At 44.4% G+C, this 18,491-nt stretch overlaps 7 protein-coding genes across 10 annotated transcripts; 5 read left to right on the forward strand and 2 right to left on the reverse strand.

The window, feature by feature from the left end:
* Positions 1-1,962: 1,962 nt before the first annotated feature.
* On the forward strand, positions 1,963-7,795 carry LOC120445476. 3 transcript variants are annotated; one of them, XM_039625921.1, is made up of 4 exons: positions 1,963-2,204; positions 4,917-5,292; positions 5,439-5,588; positions 6,708-7,795. In XM_039625921.1, exons 1-4 carry the CDS (start codon positions 2,153-2,155, stop codon positions 7,591-7,593), a joined length of 1,464 nt encoding a protein of 487 aa, XP_039481855.1. In that variant the 5' UTR covers positions 1,963-2,152; the 3' UTR covers positions 7,594-7,795. The 3 variants fall into 3 exon arrangements, with proteins under 3 accessions (XP_039481855.1, XP_039481857.1, XP_039481856.1); XM_039625923.1 differs by lacking the exon at positions 6,708-7,795 and having other exon boundaries at positions 5,436-5,652; XM_039625922.1 differs by lacking the exons at positions 1,963-2,204; positions 4,917-5,292; positions 5,439-5,588 and adding an exon at positions 6,013-6,047.
* Positions 7,796-9,288: 1,493 nt separating this feature from the next.
* LOC120444599 lies at positions 9,289-9,628 on the forward strand. The gene is made up of 2 exons (XM_039624374.1): positions 9,289-9,417; positions 9,491-9,628. Exons 1-2 carry the CDS (start codon positions 9,322-9,324, stop codon positions 9,626-9,628), a joined length of 234 nt encoding a protein of 77 aa, XP_039480308.1. The 5' UTR covers positions 9,289-9,321.
* Positions 9,629-10,802: 1,174 nt separating this feature from the next.
* Positions 10,803-13,150, forward strand: LOC120444597 (procathepsin L). Of its 2 annotated transcripts, none has more exons than XM_039624370.2 (4): positions 10,803-10,881; positions 11,782-12,027; positions 12,101-12,309; positions 12,373-13,150. In XM_039624370.2, the coding sequence occupies exons 2-4, from the start codon at positions 11,788-11,790 to the stop codon at positions 13,076-13,078; spliced, it is 1,155 nt and encodes a 384-aa protein (XP_039480304.1). In that variant the 5' UTR covers positions 10,803-10,881; positions 11,782-11,787; the 3' UTR covers positions 13,079-13,150. The 2 variants fall into 2 exon arrangements, with proteins under 2 accessions (XP_039480304.1, XP_039480305.1); XM_039624371.2 differs by lacking the exon at positions 10,803-10,881 and adding an exon at positions 11,437-11,577.
* A 223-nt stretch (positions 13,151-13,373) lies between these two features.
* On the forward strand, positions 13,374-14,335 carry LOC120444598 (U3 small nucleolar ribonucleoprotein protein IMP3-like). Its single transcript, XM_039624372.2, has 3 exons — positions 13,374-13,727; positions 13,794-14,005; positions 14,066-14,335. The coding sequence occupies exons 1-3, from the start codon at positions 13,591-13,593 to the stop codon at positions 14,260-14,262; spliced, it is 546 nt and encodes a 181-aa protein (XP_039480306.1). The 5' UTR covers positions 13,374-13,590; the 3' UTR covers positions 14,263-14,335.
* A 41-nt stretch (positions 14,336-14,376) lies between these two features.
* LOC120444595 (pickpocket protein 28) lies at positions 14,377-16,826 on the reverse strand. The gene is made up of 7 exons (XM_039624369.2): positions 16,386-16,826; positions 16,128-16,328; positions 15,796-16,077; positions 15,628-15,743; positions 15,486-15,574; positions 14,849-15,434; positions 14,377-14,788 (listed from the first exon to the last, which is right to left on the reverse strand). Exons 1-7 carry the CDS (start codon positions 16,535-16,537, stop codon positions 14,511-14,513), a joined length of 1,704 nt encoding a protein of 567 aa, XP_039480303.1. The 5' UTR covers positions 16,538-16,826; the 3' UTR covers positions 14,377-14,510.
* Positions 16,827-16,987: 161 nt separating this feature from the next.
* Positions 16,988-18,230, forward strand: LOC120444601 (probable palmitoyltransferase ZDHHC24). Its single transcript, XM_039624376.2, has 2 exons — positions 16,988-17,289; positions 17,350-18,230. The coding sequence occupies exons 1-2, from the start codon at positions 17,058-17,060 to the stop codon at positions 17,952-17,954; spliced, it is 837 nt and encodes a 278-aa protein (XP_039480310.1). The 5' UTR covers positions 16,988-17,057; the 3' UTR covers positions 17,955-18,230.
* LOC120444602 lies at positions 17,995-18,485 on the reverse strand. The gene is made up of 2 exons (XM_039624377.2): positions 18,232-18,485; positions 17,995-18,171 (listed from the first exon to the last, which is right to left on the reverse strand). Exons 1-2 carry the CDS (start codon positions 18,397-18,399, stop codon positions 17,995-17,997), a joined length of 345 nt encoding a protein of 114 aa, XP_039480311.1. The 5' UTR covers positions 18,400-18,485.
* Between the last annotated feature and the right edge of the window lie 6 nt (positions 18,486-18,491).

Genomic DNA, 18,491 nt, shown 5'->3' on the forward strand with positions numbered 1-18,491 from the left:
GAAACATCCAGCTATCATTCTCAACCACTGACCCACATATGTATATGTATGTTTTCTATCTACAATAAAAGCATGCATAGATACAGAAATCAAGATCATACAGAATAGATTAAAGTTCTACGTATACATTAATAAACAATAAATAATCACAACGATCTCATTTGTGACGTAACGTATCATCGTTAAAGGTTCCATTTCTTATTTTTCCCCATTCTGAGTTCAAACTTTCCGAATTGGTGGCTAATTTTCTCTAAGCCACTTAAAGCTCTTGGTTATTAATAATCATTAAACCAATATTTATTCTTCCCCAAGTTCTTAGACTAATTAGAAAGCTTCGAGCCAGAAGTCGAATTTGAGCAACCACGAAAATGCCTTTAATTACACATGCACACATTTATTATATATATTTTTTGTTTTCGGGAAAAAAAGAGGGAGTGGAAGTTTCGTGTTTTGCGGCTGGCATTGGCACCCGCAGCTTGGAAATATTGTCAAAATGCAAAGCAGAAGATCATTATTACATTTCACGCTTCCAGCAAAAGTAAGTAAAAGAGCCCAAAGAACCGAAACCGCAGAAAGTTCCATGCGGCGAGTTCCACGGGCGACTCAGCGTCGCGATAGCGTACCAAATTAATGGAAATGGAACCACATTGCGTTCCTTGGGTTCATGGCAGTGCCTAGTGGCAGTGGCAGTGGTAGTGGTGGTGGCAGTGGCGGGGGCAGTGGCGGGGGTTTACAGGCTTTATGATGGGGCTAGGTCCAAAGGGGCGCACGGGGGCAAGGAGGAACGTGCGGCGAGCCCTACAGGTAAGACTGTAGCGAAGACGGCGAAAGACCAGCAGAAAGAGCCCAAAACCAAAGCGTCGTTGTGGGAGAAAGAACAAAACTAACAATGGAGCGGCTCCGACTCCCATTGGAATGATGACAGCGACGTGCAGTCGCGTTTATAGGTGTGAGTATGCACTGAAAGAAACTGTTGCTGCTACAACGTTTGTCCTTTGATAAATGCATTTCCATAGTGAAGAGATCATACTATTGGTGATGGTCAAAGGATCACAGCAGATTTTCATTTGTTCGTGACTACGTAGACTGCCGTCCACAGAGAACGTTTACAAACTTTAAAACATTTAATGTTAATAAATCAAATAAATCTAGTTAGAGTGTTAGTCTTCAGTCGTTTATAGAGTTTATTCTCTAAGCTGTTATCCTAGTAATCCTTCAAGCAATTCCCATTTCTCTCTCTGTTTTAATATTTCGGTTTGAGCCCGCTTTTGTGTGCCTTTGGTTTATTGCGCTCTTTGTCTAGCACTGACTTGGGCACTCACTCACACACACAACGAAACACAGGAAGAACTCGCACACAAACGGACACGCACACACACAAACACAAAAACACACACACACGCACAGCGAGGCCAATTTCCAATCACATCCATGAAATAAGCAAATAGTTGGTTCTGTTCGGTACGATTCGGCTATTTCTTCTTTCTTTTCCACGGTCTTTTCCCGTCTTTTCCCGTTTTCAGCCAGCAATTTCCTTCTTAAGCTAACTGCTTTCGGCACCAAGCGACATTTACCAGCGCTAACTTGGCCAGAACAGAAGCTCGGCGGATCTAGAATTTCCAATTACCAATTGCAATACCAATTTCGGGATCCAAGGATTAACACAAGTCGCTGGCTCTAAATCAGTATCTCCATCTCCATCTGCATCTGCATCAGTGTTTGTTTGGCCGTTCGTGTTTGAGTCTGTGTGTGTGTGTGTTGACTGGAAGAGGAAACTGGAACTGGAATCGCTGGAGTTCTTCTGGAAGCAGCGAGTGTGATCGTCGTGTCGTTCTTGGCTTCTTCGGCTTCTTCGGCTTCTTGGACTTCATTCCCATTTCCATTCCCGACTTCTTGGCGGACTTCATTCGCGCCTGCGTGATATTGGCCTGATCAGTTGAGCGATCAGTCGACGACGAAGGCTTGCAGTGAACGCGACGTGAAGTGCTGAACTCCAAAACTCCAAACACTCCAAACACTCCGAACTCCAAACTTCACCACCTCGATCGCGCGTCCCCAAAACGCTGAGAACCCGATTCGTATTCCCCGATCGTCGCCAGTGGCAATCAGATAGTGCTTCGCGCTCCTACCAATCCAACCACTCGAAGGAAAGATGGCCAAAATCGTACTCTTCTGCCTGCTGAGCCTCTTGGCATGCGCTGCAGGTTAGTACAAAAATTAACCACCGAATTTTTATGCCTTTATTGATTGGAGTTGAGGTGAGCACAATGGGTTTTTTTAACTTAAAGAAAACAGAAGAAGTGAAAGAAACCTGTGATAATACTTATACTTCTGGACGGTAGGAAGTCAACGTAACTTTAAATCAGTTTTTTTATAGATTATACTATTCCTTAGAACTGATGATGATAGAACTAATGTCTTCGTAATTGATTAATTTTTAAATTAATAAAGTCATTGCAACTGCTTTAAGTCTGCAAATTTACCCCTCGATAAAAAAGTTCTTCGTCATTGCTTAAATCGTTTTTAGTACATCCTGAATAGTTCAAATTTGCTTTTAAAAACTAAACTACTTAGAAGTGTGTTTTATCATAATAGTTTCAAGTGCAGAACTCGTTACGAACGTGACTAACTGCCCAGCAAACTAAACGTCTTCCCAGAACTTGGTAATACGGAATTATTAAGTTCTCTAAATGCCTTGCTAATTGACGGCTTACCCCTGTCCGTCAATGATAATTTAATCTTGAAGAAAACCCCTGCAATTATTCCTACCTTCTCCCATTTAACAAGTAAACAAAAGAAGTTCCAAAGAAGTGCAAAACAACAAAAAAGTACCCAGCCAAGCCTGAAAAAACAAGGAAAGGAAAAAGATTCTGGCGAAACGAGTGATGCATTCCCATCATTATTTCCGAATCAGAGTCGCAGTCATTAAGTCTGCTCGATGTTTTTGCATCGATTCTTCTCCAGGTCCAGAGTCTTTACTCTCTGAGCTCTCTTCTCATCGATTACCCACCAGCAGTGTTCCCATTCCCGATGCCAAACTGGCAAACTGGCTTTATTTTTTCTTCCTTTTTTTTTTTATCAATTTTCCTCTGCTTATCCCAGTCGCCATCACCATTATAATGATTTGCCTGCTAACTGGCCCGAGGGCTGTTAGGTGCCAACAAATAACTAGAGTTAGCCGTATCCTCCGGCAAAGGCATCAGCATCAGCATCAGCATCAACATCAGCTTCAACATCAGCATCAGCTTCAGCATCCACATCAGGGTCCCGGGAAACACTAGCATTGACTTTGACTGCATCATTAGAGACGTGCTAGATTCGCGATCTATCGCTGGCCAGGCGTAATTACCTACGGAAATTATGGTGCTCAAGAGCTACAGGGAACTGGGGTTCGGCTCCGCGATGCCCAATTATGGGGTTACCTATCCCGATTCCGATCCCAGTGCCGATCTTGATCTCGATCTCGATCTTGGTCTTGGTCTTGGTCTTGGTCTCGCAGTTGAATTCACGTCCAGAGTCAGTGTCAAATTAACTGCAATTGGGACGGAGCTCGTTATCTTCCCTCTCCAAGTGCTCAGAACTATCCAGCACTTCGAATCCGATTGAGATTCGCCATCAAGCTGAATTCATTTGGGGAAATTAATGCCTGAATTGAATCTGATCCCTCGAGCTGAGCTCCAAGCTTAAATTGCCCCATTAAAATGAAATTGAAGAATTTCTTCGACCCATTGAGCTTCTGATCTCATGGCGTGGATCATTATTCTTATTAGGCAGATGAAAATCTCAGCTGCTCGGACGCATAATAAGTTTGCCCAATAATCTTTTCATTCATAAATCTTCGCCACGACTTGTCTATCATCAATCTGATCAAAGGCAAAGACTTTGAGTTGACTTCGTGTGTGTCTTGCATTTAAATCGCCGGAAATAATTTCATATACGAGCAGAGTACACACTTGGGCATGCTGATGAGTGTGTGAGTGTGTGCTCAAATACTGGAACTCTCTTGATGTCTAGGCCCATGTCTATATATCCTATATCCAATATCCCATGTCCCATATCCAATGTCCATCCAAGACAAGTGCCATAAATGGCCAAGTGCCCGAGGGTGCGTTGAGTCAGTTGGAAAACAAAGTACGCGCACTGGTATTTGTGTTTATCTTTTGAGCCGCTTTGTAAAAGGGCCAACACACACATACAGCTATATAGAGATAGAGTTGTGTACACAGATACTTTACGAGGCGACCAAGATCTTTGTTCCTCGACTACCTGTTGAACCTGAACCTCAACCTGAACCCTATCCCAAAACCCATTCCCAAAGTCACTGTCATCTTGCATTGTTCCCAGCCTCGCACTCTGCTCTTCTCTTCTCTTCACTTTACTTTACTTCTCGGGTCAGCGATTACATAAGATTCTTCGTCTCCACTTTTGGGCTGACCAGCGGGCTAATTAATGTCATCAGCACCTTGATTCCCCATTTCGGATTTCGTGTAATTAGCCACCAGAGGTCAGGGACCGCATAAATGCTCCTGGTCATCACCATCACCATCATCATCATCTTTGTGAATCACGCGTCCGAATTGGGGTTCCAAAGTTTTGTACTTCGGTTTTATGGACTGGGTGTCCAACGATGGCTAGCCACTTTTTTGGTAATCCTATTTAATGATGTTTCTGCGATTACGAATGCTATGTCCGCAGTTGAAACCGTTACCGTTTTCGCTGTTTCGGTTACGCATTGCGATTCCAATTGCGTCTGGAATCCACAGACGTGGGTAGGTTCATTAACCTAGGGTCTAAGCCACTTATAGTATGATCATATGACTGAACCACTGGCCTTTGCATAGATATAGAACAACATTAGTAATACGCTTAAAGATATATCTTGGTTGATAAAACGTATTACCTTTGATTTCAAATAGGTCAACGCATTACGACAATCCACCTGGATGGAGTGCAGTACTTCATCAGTCGAATGAATCCCTACTCCCCGGAGCTCAACTACTTCCTGGCCTACCAGTACTGTCGCTCCCTGGGCCTGCAACTGGCCTCGTTTGAGACCAAGGAGAAGGCCGAATCGATGACCACGTATCTGAAGAATGCCGGTTACGGCAACTACGATTTCTGGACCTCCGGCAATCGCCTGGGCACGGGCATGTTCCTATGGATGAGCACTGGTCTGCCGTTTAACGCCACTTTTGATTTCTTTGAGAACTCGGCGGACGCCATCCAGGCCGGTCTGCTCGATCCCGTCGATCATAATAGCAACACCTCGCCCCAGCGCACCGCTCGCGACAGGTAAGGACTACAAACTAGCAAGGACTTTGGGGTATAGGACATACCCCAAGGTGTAAATACATATGCATATATCAATGTGACATGCCTAATTACTATGCCCATCTATATCGATGTCCTCTCTGTTCACCCGCTCCACTCTACAGCAGCAGTGGCGCCGAGAAGGGATGCGTGATCCTGAAGCAGCCCACGCTCAAGTGGATGCCCGAGGACTGCTCGGCCGTGAAGGACTTCATCTGCGAGCAGACCCGCTGCTACTACTACAACTACGGCAGCATCCCCGTCTCGTCGGCGCAGGGGTAAGGACACTTGATCCGCGGAGCCACTCCACATAAATCCACAAAACTCCACCACTCTACACCACTACACACGCAAATCGAACAGATATTAAGAGCACTGAAATGGAGGAGGAACTAAGAATATTGATAATGCAATAAACAAATTATGCTATAATTAACGTTAATTAATTCGCTATACGAGCTGCCCGCCCGCCGGTGGCGATTAAACAAATGTCCCTAATTAAGTAAAAAACAAAATGAAAACATATTTATACCAGATAAATGTTGATACTAAAACCCAATCCAGATCAAGAGATTACGCAAGGATAACGTGATTAAAAACAAGTTACTTTAGTTGACCACAAACGAACAAATACACACACTCTTACACTCACACACACACACATTGACAGAGTGCGAATCCGATTTGAATCGGTTCGATTCCCAAAAACAGAATTTGCAAAAAGAATGAACAAATAGGTGAGCTAAACCCCAAATCGTTACCAATCTACCATAACTACACACACAATCTATATGCATACGTACATCTAAAGACTAATGCGACTTCTTACTAACGCCACTCCAAGTTCTATGGGCCAAACCGAAAAGTTGGTTTGCCCACAAAAAAAAAGCCATTCGATCCTCATTGAAAGTTGTATGATCTAAAAAAACATGATCGACATAAAGAACACTGCCTTGTAGACGCCAATGGGGTGGCCACAAATATAAAAGTTTGTGCAATTCTTGAAAAGCAAATTTACAAATTCAATTTAGATATCCAGCCAAAAATAGTATACTTACAGCTATTTTTGAGATATTGAAGTATTTATTTTGCTATGATTAATTTTACTCAAAGTTAGGATCTCTCATTTAAGATTGCGCAAACTTTTGAAAATCCATCCCATATGAGCGCCGAAAATGTATCTTGTTTGGTGGTTTGGGGCTTAGCTTCCTTAGTTGTTGTACCGCTCTCGTTGCTGTCGTTGTTGTTGTTGATGTTGCCATGATGATTTGTGCTCAACTAACTAACTTTAGGCTAAGCAACTTTCGCACTAACCCAGCCCACGAACCGCCCAGGAATCAGTGATAGAAACTAAATGCCCTTTCGTTATTTCTCCATGTCCATTGTGCGCCATATAGACGTCCCATCACCTCCACCACTCCAAGGACTCCTGCCTCGCTGATGAACCTGCATGTGGCCGCCACCACCACTCCCTTGCCCCTCTTGATGTCCACCAGTGGAGCCATGTACACCGCAGCCAAGGCCAAATCCTCGCCAGCCGTGGGCCACCGTCTGCTCGATGATTCCAGCTCCCAGCAGCAGCCATCCTTCATGTCCTTTAAGCTGAACCACGATCGCTCGCTGCCCGATACGGATGCCACTGACGTGGATGTCGAGGACCAGGAGGCCGATTTGGATGGCGAGGAGCACGATGACCATGAGGCTGAGGGCGAGGAGGAGCACGACAACTTTGAGGAGCATGCCCGTGAGCTGAGCAACGACAGCGATGGCGACATCAAGGAGCACGTATTCCCACTGAGCGACAACGAGCTCCATCCCGAGGTGCATTCCATTGAGGAGGTACAGCAGCAGTTGCAGCAGGAGGATGCGGATGCGGATTCGGCACCAGCTCCCGCAGCGGCTGAGGAGAACGAGAGCACGCAGCACGATGCGGAGTCGGATGGAGAGCACGAGCAGGAGGGAGCTGAGGGCGAGACCGATTTGGAAACTGAGCCGCAGGTGGATCTGATCAAGGCCAACGAACCATTGGCGATGCCCAGCTCCACTGAATCGCCAGCCGCCGCCATCGAGGAGCGCATCAAGCAGATCGCCCAGGACTTCCAGAAAATGGCCAGCTCCCAAGAGTTGCAGCCCAAGGAGGAGCTGACCCCCCAATCCTCCCTGTCCCTCAACGATCTGATACGCACCCTGCGGCCCAACGAACAGCAGATCATCCCGCAGATCGACTCGGACTACTCGAATGCCATGCGTGTCCTGGGCAAGCCACTGGCGGCCAACAACTAGGCATCTCTACATCTCCATCCCTAGAATGCCACTAGCCTAAGTTGTGTGTGTGTTTGGGTCGAGGAGTTATCCAGCTGGGCATCCGGGTTCCACTGAGGAATGGACATTTTCGAGAGCCGGCCGGACATGTCCGAAAATGACGCTTCTCTCTGAGGACCTCGATGCCAATGGATGACCGCGCTAAAGAACCAGCGAGAGATTAAAGGAGCTAAGACATTAATCTATATATAAATATATATGTATTGTATGCTTTAATTGTATGACAAACACCACAAACAAAAAAAAAAGGAAACTCTTGATTAATAAACGTAATAAGTAAATAAACTGATGTGAATTATTTGGGAATAGTGTTACAGATAAATAGGAAACATGAGATGACACTACTGAGATTAAATACGATCTTATGGGCACTTAAGGTCTTCTAAAAAAAACACCCAAAGTGATGTTCTATTATCTTCAATCGATCGTTTAACTTCTCAATAATAGAATTAAATACCCATGGACCAGAAATATCTCATAACGGCTCGCCTTGACCATGGCCAAAGCGCAAAGCATAAACAAGTCTGTGGGATTTATTTGGCCTGGTCGAAACGAAGATGAAAGCCAATAATCGTAAATTAACTGCTAAGGCTCTAAAAACTGAAGTGTGTGTGTGCTGCCATGGAATTTTATTGCGCTCGCTCTGGCCACGAAAGCCAGCGGCCGCGGAGGAATAAATAAATTCCACGGTGGGCTTACATCATGCTGGCCGTGTCCATGTCCGTGTCTGCATTCAAATCTGCAAATCATCTTTCTTAATTTAAAGAGGATTCCGAGACGCAGACGCATCACATCAAGTTTTATGTGTGTCGGTGTCGTTCAACAATTGGATGAAGATGGAGTTGCGACTTTAACTTTACCCAAAAGATCCAAAAGGGGCCCCTGTCCAAGAACCCCCATCCCATCCCATCCCATCCCATTACCAATCCCAGTTCCAGTCCACCTCCCTGCCCACCTGCTGCTCTTGGTCTCTTGGTCTTCAGCTCCAACTTCGTCCTCATCTCCATCTTCATCTTCATCCTCATCTCGAGCTGCGACTTTGCGCATGCGCAGACGACTGACTTCGTTTGAAGTTCTGTTGACTGATGTTGTTGTGCGTTGTTGTGTGTTGTTGTGCCGCGTTGTTGCTGCTAAAAGTTGGTAATGAAAGAAGCACACACAACTGGGTGCACATATAGCCGCACACACGTATACGTATGTACAATATGGTATACAACAGCAGCAGATGCCAAGACAACCTTGAAATGTATAGCAGGGTCCAACGAACGAATATAAAAAAGGTTCTTTGGTTCCTTGGTTCTTTGGTTCTTTGGCTCTCCGGTTCTTGGGCTCATTATTTCCTCCTTCTTTTTTAGCCTCCCCCCCCTTTCGAGCTCCCTTTTTTTCCAACGCACCAAGAATAACCGGGAACAGTAAGTAACTGCACGCTGGGAATGCCCCAATCAGGATGAATCTCAGGGGTAAACGACGGACTTCCAGAAAGCAAAAGTGCGCCGATAAGAATGTGTATTTTTAAACAGCCAGAATGTGCGAGTGCACTTGCGATTCAGTTGGGCGATAAAAACGCGGAAGTTCCGGAAGCGAAGTTCCGACTTGGTGGCATTATATAAGGGAATCTTGCTGGGATCCAGTATCAGTGCAATCCAAACTCTTGCCTTGAAAACCATATCCCTTGCAACCAGCCACACAATGAAAGTACTCCTGGTTCTAACTTTCCTGGCCACTTTGGCTCTTTCACTGGCCTTTCCCCAAGTGGGACATGGATCTGTAAATGGACCCAGCGGGGTAAGTACTTATTCCACAGATAAGCAAAAGCATTTCGTTAATTATTTGCATTTCTATATATGTATATACTTAGCGCTTTCCTATGACGAAAAATTGGGCGCAACCGCCGGTTGATCTGCGAAAACCCATTATCTTTCTGCCAGAGGCCACGCCCATTCACGAAGCTCAAGAATCGCGCCCCCGACAAGCCAAACATCGCAAAAGTGGATAAATGCCAAGGAGCAGCTATTTATTTATTAATTATAGAATATGCAGCTAGTGTATCTGTTATAAAGAGAATCTGTTGCGTTGATATCAAATAGATGGGAATTTTATTTAGCAAAAGCCTCAAAAAAGTCAAGGAATTTCAGAAATACCTTGCACTAAAAACAGTTTCTATTTTCATAACTGGATTTGGCTTTATACGACTTAGTTGAAAATCACAAATTGAAAATCACATAAAAAGGGTAATGCAAATCAGAGAATGTGCCTGGCTAAAAGTTGGATTACATTTGTAGAAGGACCAAACTAAACTCATTTTACCTTGCCTCCAAATTGCGTTTACCTAAGGCAACAGGTTTTCTTAAAGGTGCTAAATGTTATTGACTTGTTTTTTATGGATATCGGTAATCACGAAGAGCACAATATATGTATATAGCATGTTTAACGGGACTAACATTGATAATTTCATTTAAAACATTTTTTTCGGTGCCAGTAAAAGAAGACATAAAAGTAGAAAAGCTATTCAATTGAGCTCTTTGTGTGTAGCTAAAGAATTTTAACTAAGTTCTTTATTAACCAGTTTGATACTCAACGAATTGTTGCACCTGTTTCTTTCGCAGTTTAGATGAAGCTACTGTTCGATCTTCTGCTGTTACTTAAGACCCATTTCTATTTCAATTTATTCTTTAATTCATCCAAGATACTAGTTTCTCGTATATGCATGTATTAAAATTTTATGACAAATTAGCAGTTGTTTGAATAGTTTGCTACTAGACAAAAGCAAGCAAGCATACCTAATTTTAATCTTAAATGTCAATTAAGCCGAAGATAATATTTAATTAAAAGCAAACCATTTGGTTTGCTTCCTTTATAAAAACGCAGAAGCGTTATAAATATTCATTGCCTTGCTGACATAATTAATCCATAGTCACCTAATTCAGATAAAAAACTTGTTTTCTAAAACTAATTGGGGGGATTCCCCAAGGGCGGCAGAATCGACGAATTTATTACTTCTCGAAACTGTTCTGGAAATGGTAATAATTTTTCATTTCGAAACTGCTACTGTTTGAAACCACGAAAAGAATTGTTGAACTAACGTGACAAATTAAAATGATCCATGCAAATCTAAAGCATTCGAATAAAATGTGGTACTCCATACAAAATACAGGAATTAGTCACGAAACGTTTTCAAATTGGGCGGCTATAAAAGATCGGAGTTAGGATGGTCCCAAATAAGTGCATCCAAGTCCATCTTTCAGAAAGGTTGATTGACTTTATTAATAATCGTTTGGAGAGATCCTATCTGAACGGGGTTAAAATTAATTGGAAACGGAACTGAAGCGGGTTTTGTTGTTAAACTTAAAATTTGCTCCGTGCAATTCACGTAATACCTAATTTACTCGAATTCAACAACGGGTTTTCGTCGTGTTCCGGTTTTTCATAAAAAGATACGTTATCAAAAAGCGACTTGAGCAGAGATTAAAAGTGTTAATTACAAACGAGAATCCGTGCGATGAAACACCCATGAACCCCAATAGAAAGCAAACCAAATGCGTAAACTTTCTGTCACACAAGAGTGCCATAATCAAGATTTATTTACTTATTATCCATTAGACACCAAATCTGGCCCAAAATAGATTAAGTTCTGGTGCTAGTATATTCCGTACCATCTTGCATGGCGCTAATGAACCGAGACGGGTTCCCAAACCACTCGGCGAATATCATCAGATCGCACACATCAAAACAGTTATGGCACATATGTATATGCATGGTATAATCAACGCGATTCGATTTCTGTATAATTCCGAATCACTGGACTTGGGATTTATGGATTTGAATGGGTCGGGTGGGGGCGAGGTTGGCCAGTTTATAGCCTGAAACCTACTAGTCTAATGGCTATATAAGCCCCGATCGCCGGTCGAGCCAAAAACATTTGTGTGGACCGTGTGAGCGCGTAAGGTTAGTCTATTGGGAATGGGAATTACTTGCGATTACTTCGCATCGGAAAACCTGTGTTTGCAATACACTAGTGCATCGGCTGATAAGCCTCATATGCAATCAAATATAATTAGCTACAACGCGACAGATCAGCCGTTTCTCCATTGAACTACGTTAGTAATGGAAAAACCAGTCGGAATTGATTGATTCCTTTTTATTTGGCAGATCACAATGAAGCTTCTGTTCGTTCTTCCACTGCTGGTGGCTGCGGTCTCTGGCCAGGGATTCGGTGGATTTGGCGGTGGATTCGGAGGTGGACTAGGAGGTGGACTCGGTGGTCTCGGCAACAATCGAGTGGCTGGAGCTTTCCAAAATGTGGCAGGCGCCGTTCAGAATGCTGCGGGCAACTTTGCCAGTGCTGTGTCCAAAGTTCCTCTGCTCTCGAATGTCCAGAACTTTGGTGACTTTTTGGTGAGGATAAATACGAGTAGCACTTACTACTATTGCTTCAAAAGGTCTAAGTAAAACTTAAACCCATTTGCAGAGTCAATCTGGAAAGACCTATTTGTCCGCCGCTGATCGCGCTCTTCACGAAACTGCCTTCGCTTCCACCAAGAACCTGGTGGATGCCGGCAACGCAGCCTTTGCCCAGGGAGTAAACACCTTTAAGCAGACTGTGAACGCCTTTGCCGATCTGACCCACTCTGAGTTCCTGAGTCAATTGACCGGTCTGAAGAGAAGTCCGGAGGCTAAGTAAGTGCTGACATACCATTTGCAGCCGAAATAGGATCTCATTATATGTATATCTGTACACAGAGCTCGTGCTGCTGCCAGTTTGAAGGAGGTCCAGTTGCCTGAAAAGCCCATCCCGGATGCCTTCGATTGGCGCGAGCATGGCGGTGTCACCCCCGTCAAATTCCAGGGAACCTGCGGCTCCTGCTGGGCTTTTGCCACCACTGGAGCCATTGAGGGACACACCTTCCGCAAGACCGGCAGCCTGCCCATCCTCTCTGAGCAGAATCTGGTCGACTGTGGCCCACTCGAGGACTTCAGTCTGAATGGCTGCGATGGTGGCTTCCAGGAGGCCGCATTCTGTTTCATCGATGAGGTGCAGAAGGGCGTGTCCCAGGCGGGCGCCTATCCCTACATTGACAGCAAGGACACATGCAAGTACGATGGCAGCAAGTCCGGAGCCAGCCTTCAAGGATTCGCCGCTATTCCGCCCAAGGACGAGGAGCAGATGAAGAAGGTGGTGGCCACCCTGGGACCAATTGCCTGCTCGGTGAATGGCTTGGAGACTCTTAAGAACTATGCCGGTGGCATCTATAACGACGATGAGTGCAACCAGGGCGAGCCAAACCACTCGATTCTGGTCGTCGGTTACGGATCTGAGAACGGACAGGATTACTGGATCGTCAAGAACTCGTGGGACGACACCTGGGGCGAACAGGGCTACTTCCGCCTGCCTCGCGGCCAGAACTACTGCTTCATTGCTGATGAGTGCTCCTATCCTGTGGTTTAAGTTTGTGATGTGATGTTTGTGATGGCGTTGCTTGCGTCCATTTCATAAATAAAAGTCTTTTAAATATTTCAATTTCTTATATTAAAGTCTTTTCTAAACATAAAATTGTATTAATAATGCTGCTATTTTAGAGTAGTGAAGTGAAAGAATCTCAATCCCTTACTTTACTTAAATATTAACATCGAACGAATAAAACAAATATAAATTTAACACTATTTTCGGGTTAGTTTGGCACTACACTGGTTTGTCAAAACAATATCTAGATATTAGTTAAAATAAAAAGGCAAAAAAAAATCATTTGGGAAACCGAAATATTCTGGATAGTAACGGAAAATTCGAGCGACTTTTAAAACCGGATAAGAGCGTTGCCAGATGCCGATATCTAGAGCATAAGCTGATCAGCTGTTTGTTTCTGTGGTGCCAAGCGTGTGCGTGATCTGGTCACACTGCGCAGTCCATGTGCGAGTAATTCGTAAACAAATAATTGATTTGGAAAACTAACATAAATAAAAATGGTTCGTAAACTCAAATTTCATGAGCAGAAGCTGCTCAAAAAGGTGGACTTTATCACGTGGAAGGTGGACAACAGCGGCAAGGAAAACAAAATCCTACGGCGCTTTCACATTCAGAAAAGGGAGGACTACACCAAGTAAGAGACTACTCAGAAACTAAAATGCTCACATACTCAAATCCCCTTAACAATTTTATTAATTAGGTACAACAAGTTGTCCAGAGAAATACGGGAACTGGCAGAGAGGATAGCCAAGCTGGATGCTTCAGAACCCTTTAAGGCGGAGGCCACAACAATGCTCCTAAACAAGGTGCACGCCATGGGAGTTTCCAACGATCAGCTAACTTTGGAAACGGCCGCCAAAATATCCGCCAGTCATTTTTGCCGACGTCGTCTGCCCGTGATCATGGTCAAACGTGAGTGCCATCCCTTACTATTACTTGTATTCCGTATAATAAAATATATTCCGCTGGCAGTGCGTATGTCGGAGCACCTGAAAGCGGCGACGGACCTCATAGAGCACGGCCATGTGCGTGTGGGTCCGGAAATGATTAAGGATCCCGCTTTTCTAGTCTCCAGAAACCTGGAGGACTTTGTCACCTGGGTGGATGGCTCCAAGATCAAGGAGCACGTACTCCGCTACAATGACATGCGCGACGATTTCCAAATGTAGAGACTACCATTAAAAATACCAGTAGAATAACTAAAACTAACTTAATAAAAGCGACTAAGACTTTGTTACATAATCATGTTCCACAACTTTATTATATTTTTCATAATAATGATTAATATTTATTATTAAATATTAAGTTGCAGTTTTTTGTTAGTTCCTGTTCTAAATCAATTATTCCGACCTTCGCTGTTGAGTCAAATAATTACTGGCATTGAAAGATTACATTTGCTTTCCAACTCAGTTTATTTTTAATTGAATCCTTTCATACTTTTCCCTTTTTCATAGACCCCTGGGGAAAATCCTTTGGGATACAGCTCTTTTGAGTGAAAGAAACTTGGGTTATCTGAAGATTGCCTTTGTTCAACACCGAAGGCATTATGCTTGAGACTGCTTTTTGAGTCCACATGGGATGACCTCTTCCAGACGAAAAGCTCCGCAAGGGGTTTTAAGATCAAGAAGTATAGGATCTCGGCCAGAGAGATGACACTGAAGCCCATGAACAGTCCCATTACACCGCCGACATTTGCTGGAATGAAAATCCATTTAGTTGATGACTTTTTTTAACTTAAAGATAGTATTTACTCACATAAGAACTCGGTCAATCCCACGTAGGCATTTTTGGTGTTTCCATAGTAGACCGACTCCCGGAAATAAACGTTTATCACGGCAATATTCTCGCTGAGATAGGATTTGTTGAAGCTCTCCACCAACGCGTTGGCCAGCTGAAAGTTGTTGGAGGCCAGCGGAAACGAGAAGCCACTGGCCAAGTAGTTGAGATCGAAACAACTGGGCAGGCACTGTTGGCGGCACTTGGCCCAACCAGGTCGATTGGACGCCCTCTGGGCCCGCCGCACACAGGACGTGTCGCCCATGGAGCAGATGCTGGCGTTGCTGTAGATTAGCGGATGGTCGAACGGAATGCAGGAGCAGGTCTCGTAAAGGAAGGCGGCCAGGCACTCGTTTTCGCAGTTGAGCCTCGTGTAGATCCGGTAGAAGATGAGCTGCTTCTCGTTCTTGAACAGACACTGCCGGCCATCGCGGGATATCGATCGAATGGCCGGAACCGCCTCGGCGCGAACCATCTCCATCCGGTAGTTGGTCTCATAGCCAATGGCTGAAATGAGACCCGCCTCCTTCACCTTCGGCACTTCGACGGGATTGTGAAAATAAACCTGCAAATGGTAGGCCTTAATAAAAGTCTGTATGTTATTCTGTTCGCTCACTTTAAAACCAGGTCCATTGGTCGAAGAGCAGTAATATTCGTCCATTTCAGCATGAAGTACGGCTGTAAATCCCAAGGTGATACCAGTGCCTAAAGTGCATATGTGAAAAATTGTATTCATTTATGTTTAATCTATAGCTTACCACTAGCTGGAGCTGGATAGAATTTGGGTGGCAGTTTTTCCGGATAACCAGACTCCGGATCCCACATAACACTTTCGTACCCATCTGCATTCGTCAAGTTCCGGTTTTTCTTTGAACTGTATAAACAATATATCAACTATTGTACTTTTAATGAATCCCTGTACTTACAATGGCTTGTAGAGATATTCGGGTGGCTGAAAGTTGAAGACGCAGCAGAGGCCCTCATCCGTCAGGATTTGCTGGAACAGTTGCGAGCAATTCCGCTCCACGGCACTGAATCTGCAGTAGAGTAACATCCTCTCGCAGGACTGCGAGTGGTTTGACACAAATTCGGAAATCTTCAGATTATTCGTGGCGTACTTCGAAGCGGAGAACTCCTCATCAGTCGGACTGGATTCCCAGCCACCCGATTCACATAATACCTTCAGAAGGGCACTCTCATTGGAGCCCCTAAAACATGATTATCCTTAAGTTTTACCTTACTGGAAAGCCAAACTTACTCTCTGTAGTTGGCCACCAGACTCCTCTGCACCTGGTTCATATTGCAGATGGTTATGGCCGGAAAAGGTACCTTCAAAATGGAGGTGGCCTGTGGACTGATGCCGATTATAACCGGAGTGCTGTCCCACTTCACATAGATGTTCGATATTAAGTGCACGGTGATGATAAGGGCGGTGACAAAGGAGCCAAGGAAAAATGATCTGGAACGGGAATTCAACTTAAGGATAAAATCTCCATTAAAGTGTCTCTCTTCCCACCTCTCCCAGCTGCTGAGACTGGAATCGCCCACAAACTTCAGTCCATGCAGACTAGTCTGGTTGAGGAACTGCCGCAGGCTCCTGGCGAAGCTCTTCAGTAGGAACAACGAGGTTCCCTGCCTTTCCGGCCTGGCTGTCAGTGTCGGTTCCATTGCTTAAACTGTTTGCCTAATGACCTCTGACACCTGCATAAATACTTGACATCGCAGGCCATATTAAAGAGCCATGTAATTAAGTCTTTCGAAGGAGTGAATCCTTTCAAGTTGATTAAATTCTCTGAGCTTGCAAGTTGTTGGCATTTCCATACGCACGGCACTCGCGAACAAGCATACGACGTGTGGTCCGTCCTGATAAAAAGTGTAAGTGCATGGCCACAGCTTTAGGCCACCTTAATATCAAACTTTAATTCGGATAGCTTAGAATTCTATCAAATTATATTTAAATCGGGTTCAATGAATCTGGTTCAATCATATTGAACGCAAACTTTTCGCCGCAAAACTTTAAATTGGAGCTTTTGACCGCCAACCCACCAGCTTTTGGCCGCAAAAGCTTGATAAAAAAAGCTTCACCGCACGTGATGTCACAGCAACCGGTTGCTTTTATCAAGTTAGTTCTCTTGCCGACATTTCGGAGATCGGTGCCTATTTGTTTACGTTTAGTCACACACAGATCATGAGAATCCGGAGCAACCCACTCCCCCGCCGGCTGGTGGACACCACTTGCTTCCTCATCATTGGGATCTTTCTGCCTGTGGTGTTCATGTTCGAGATTGTGGTGGTGCTGCCCGCTTTCCATGAACCGGGTGGCTTCTTCCACACCTTCACCTTCCTTATGGCCATGTTCCTGGTGTTTAATATCAAGGGAAACATGATTGCCTGCATAATGATTGACAGCAGTGCAGATGGTGGGTGCAAGACTACCAAGTGGTATCATAAATCTAAAAAAATTCAAATTCCATTCGCAGTGAAAAAGATAGACCCATCGGGGGATCAGGAGAACTGGCGGGAGTGCGGCGAGTGCCAGAAGCTAGCTCCACCCAGATCCTGGCACTGCAAGATCTGCAAGGTGTGCATTCTGAAGCGGGATCACCACTGCATCTACACCGGCTGCTGCATTGGACACCGAAACCATCGCTTCTTCATGGGCTTCATATTCTATCTGTTTGTGGGATCCGTTTACGCATTGGTTTACAACTCCATATACTTGTGGGTCATCCACGGCCACATCTACAACAACTGGCTGACGCTGCTAAAACTCATCTGCCCCATGCTACACATGGTAACGGGCAGTTTTTGGAGCAACATGTACCTGGGGTTCTACAGCTTAAATGTTTTGGCTCTGGCCTATGGAGTCATCCTGCTGGGCTACCACGTGCCAATTGTTTTAAGGGGCGGTGTTTCCGCCGATATCACTAAGGAGAGCAAAGAAAAGTACGACCGCGGAGTGTATCAAAATCTGAGGAGCGTTTTTGGAAACCGCATGCACTTAGCGTGGCTGTCCCCACTGATTCGCAGCGATCTGCCGGATGACGGATACCACTGGAGTGTCTCTACGAACAAACAAGACTAAGACTGATTAGGATCTAGGATATATATTTGCAACGCGGCTCCTACCTGGGAATCCCGTAAATGACAACTGTGACTTTGGCCACTTTTGGGATATATGTTAATCTTAGGGTAGTGAAGTTGTAACCAATTCCGCCGGACACAACGGATGCCTGTCCATTCCATTCCATTTCACTTTCATCGATGACTAATATCATGTTAATATGAAAGACCATGCTACCCTGTACAGAAATACCAAGAGATCTTTCACTTTATTTATAAAACTTATATTTTATGAATACCTTTTGTTTATACTTCACATCTAAAAAATGCACAAATTCAGCGGTGAATATTTCAGTTTCATAAATAGGAACAGCTAGAAAGTGCATCATGCCAAATTGTACACAGTTGCAAGTAACTTCGGCAGAGGAGAGAATTGCCAGAAGCAGCAGCCCACACGTATAGGCCATTTCTAATAACTAAACTTACTAATCAAGCTCACCATTATTTGAAACCCCACCCGTGTGGCCAATTGTCCTCGCCTATAATTGATTAGATGACT

The sequence above is a fragment of the Drosophila santomea genome, chromosome 2R, assembly GCF_016746245.2.
Source record: "Drosophila santomea strain STO CAGO 1482 chromosome 2R, Prin_Dsan_1.1, whole genome shotgun sequence".
Taxonomy (NCBI): domain Eukaryota; kingdom Metazoa; phylum Arthropoda; class Insecta; order Diptera; family Drosophilidae; genus Drosophila; species Drosophila santomea.

Bases quoted from the DNA above. Each gene is read 5' to 3' on its own strand.
- LOC120444601 (XM_039624376.2), top strand. From the start codon at position 17,058: ATGAGAATCCGGAGCAACCCACTCCCCCGCCGGCTGGTGGACACCACT. The intron at 17,290-17,349 runs GTGGGTGCAAGA...TTCCATTCGCAG, and splicing joins GATTGACAGCAGTGCAGATG to TGAAAAAGATAGACCCATCG.
- LOC120445476 (XM_039625921.1), top strand. From the start codon at position 2,153: ATGGCCAAAATCGTACTCTTCTGCCTGCTGAGCCTCTTGGCATGCGCT. The intron at 5,293-5,438 runs GTAAGGACTACA...ACTCTACAGCAG, and splicing joins CAGCGCACCGCTCGCGACAG to CAGTGGCGCCGAGAAGGGAT. The intron at 5,589-6,707 runs GTAAGGACACTT...TGCGCCATATAG, and splicing joins CCCGTCTCGTCGGCGCAGGG to ACGTCCCATCACCTCCACCA.
- LOC120444598 (XM_039624372.2), top strand. From the start codon at position 13,591: ATGGTTCGTAAACTCAAATTTCATGAGCAGAAGCTGCTCAAAAAGGTG. The intron at 13,728-13,793 runs GTAAGAGACTAC...TTTATTAATTAG, and splicing joins AAAAGGGAGGACTACACCAA to GTACAACAAGTTGTCCAGAG. The intron at 14,006-14,065 runs GTGAGTGCCATC...TTCCGCTGGCAG, and splicing joins GCCCGTGATCATGGTCAAAC to TGCGTATGTCGGAGCACCTG.
- LOC120444597 (XM_039624370.2), top strand. From the start codon at position 11,788: ATGAAGCTTCTGTTCGTTCTTCCACTGCTGGTGGCTGCGGTCTCTGGC. The intron at 12,028-12,100 runs GTGAGGATAAAT...ACCCATTTGCAG, and splicing joins AGAACTTTGGTGACTTTTTG to AGTCAATCTGGAAAGACCTA. The intron at 12,310-12,372 runs GTAAGTGCTGAC...ATCTGTACACAG, and splicing joins AAGAGAAGTCCGGAGGCTAA to AGCTCGTGCTGCTGCCAGTT.
- LOC120444602 (XM_039624377.2), bottom strand. From the start codon at position 18,399: ATGGCCTATACGTGTGGGCTGCTGCTTCTGGCAATTCTCTCCTCTGCC. The intron at 18,172-18,231 runs GTATTCATAAAA...ATTTCTGTACAG, and splicing joins ATGTGAAGTATAAACAAAAG to GGTAGCATGGTCTTTCATAT.
- LOC120444599 (XM_039624374.1), top strand. From the start codon at position 9,322: ATGAAAGTACTCCTGGTTCTAACTTTCCTGGCCACTTTGGCTCTTTCA. The intron at 9,418-9,490 runs GTAAGTACTTAT...GTATATACTTAG, and splicing joins CTGTAAATGGACCCAGCGGG to CGCTTTCCTATGACGAAAAA.
- LOC120444595 (XM_039624369.2), bottom strand. From the start codon at position 16,537: ATGGAACCGACACTGACAGCCAGGCCGGAAAGGCAGGGAACCTCGTTG. The intron at 16,329-16,385 runs GTGGGAAGAGAG...TTCCCGTTCCAG, and splicing joins AGTCTCAGCAGCTGGGAGAG to ATCATTTTTCCTTGGCTCCT. The intron at 15,744-15,795 runs GTAAGTACAGGG...TTGTTTATACAG, and splicing joins GAATATCTCTACAAGCCATT to TTCAAAGAAAAACCGGAACT.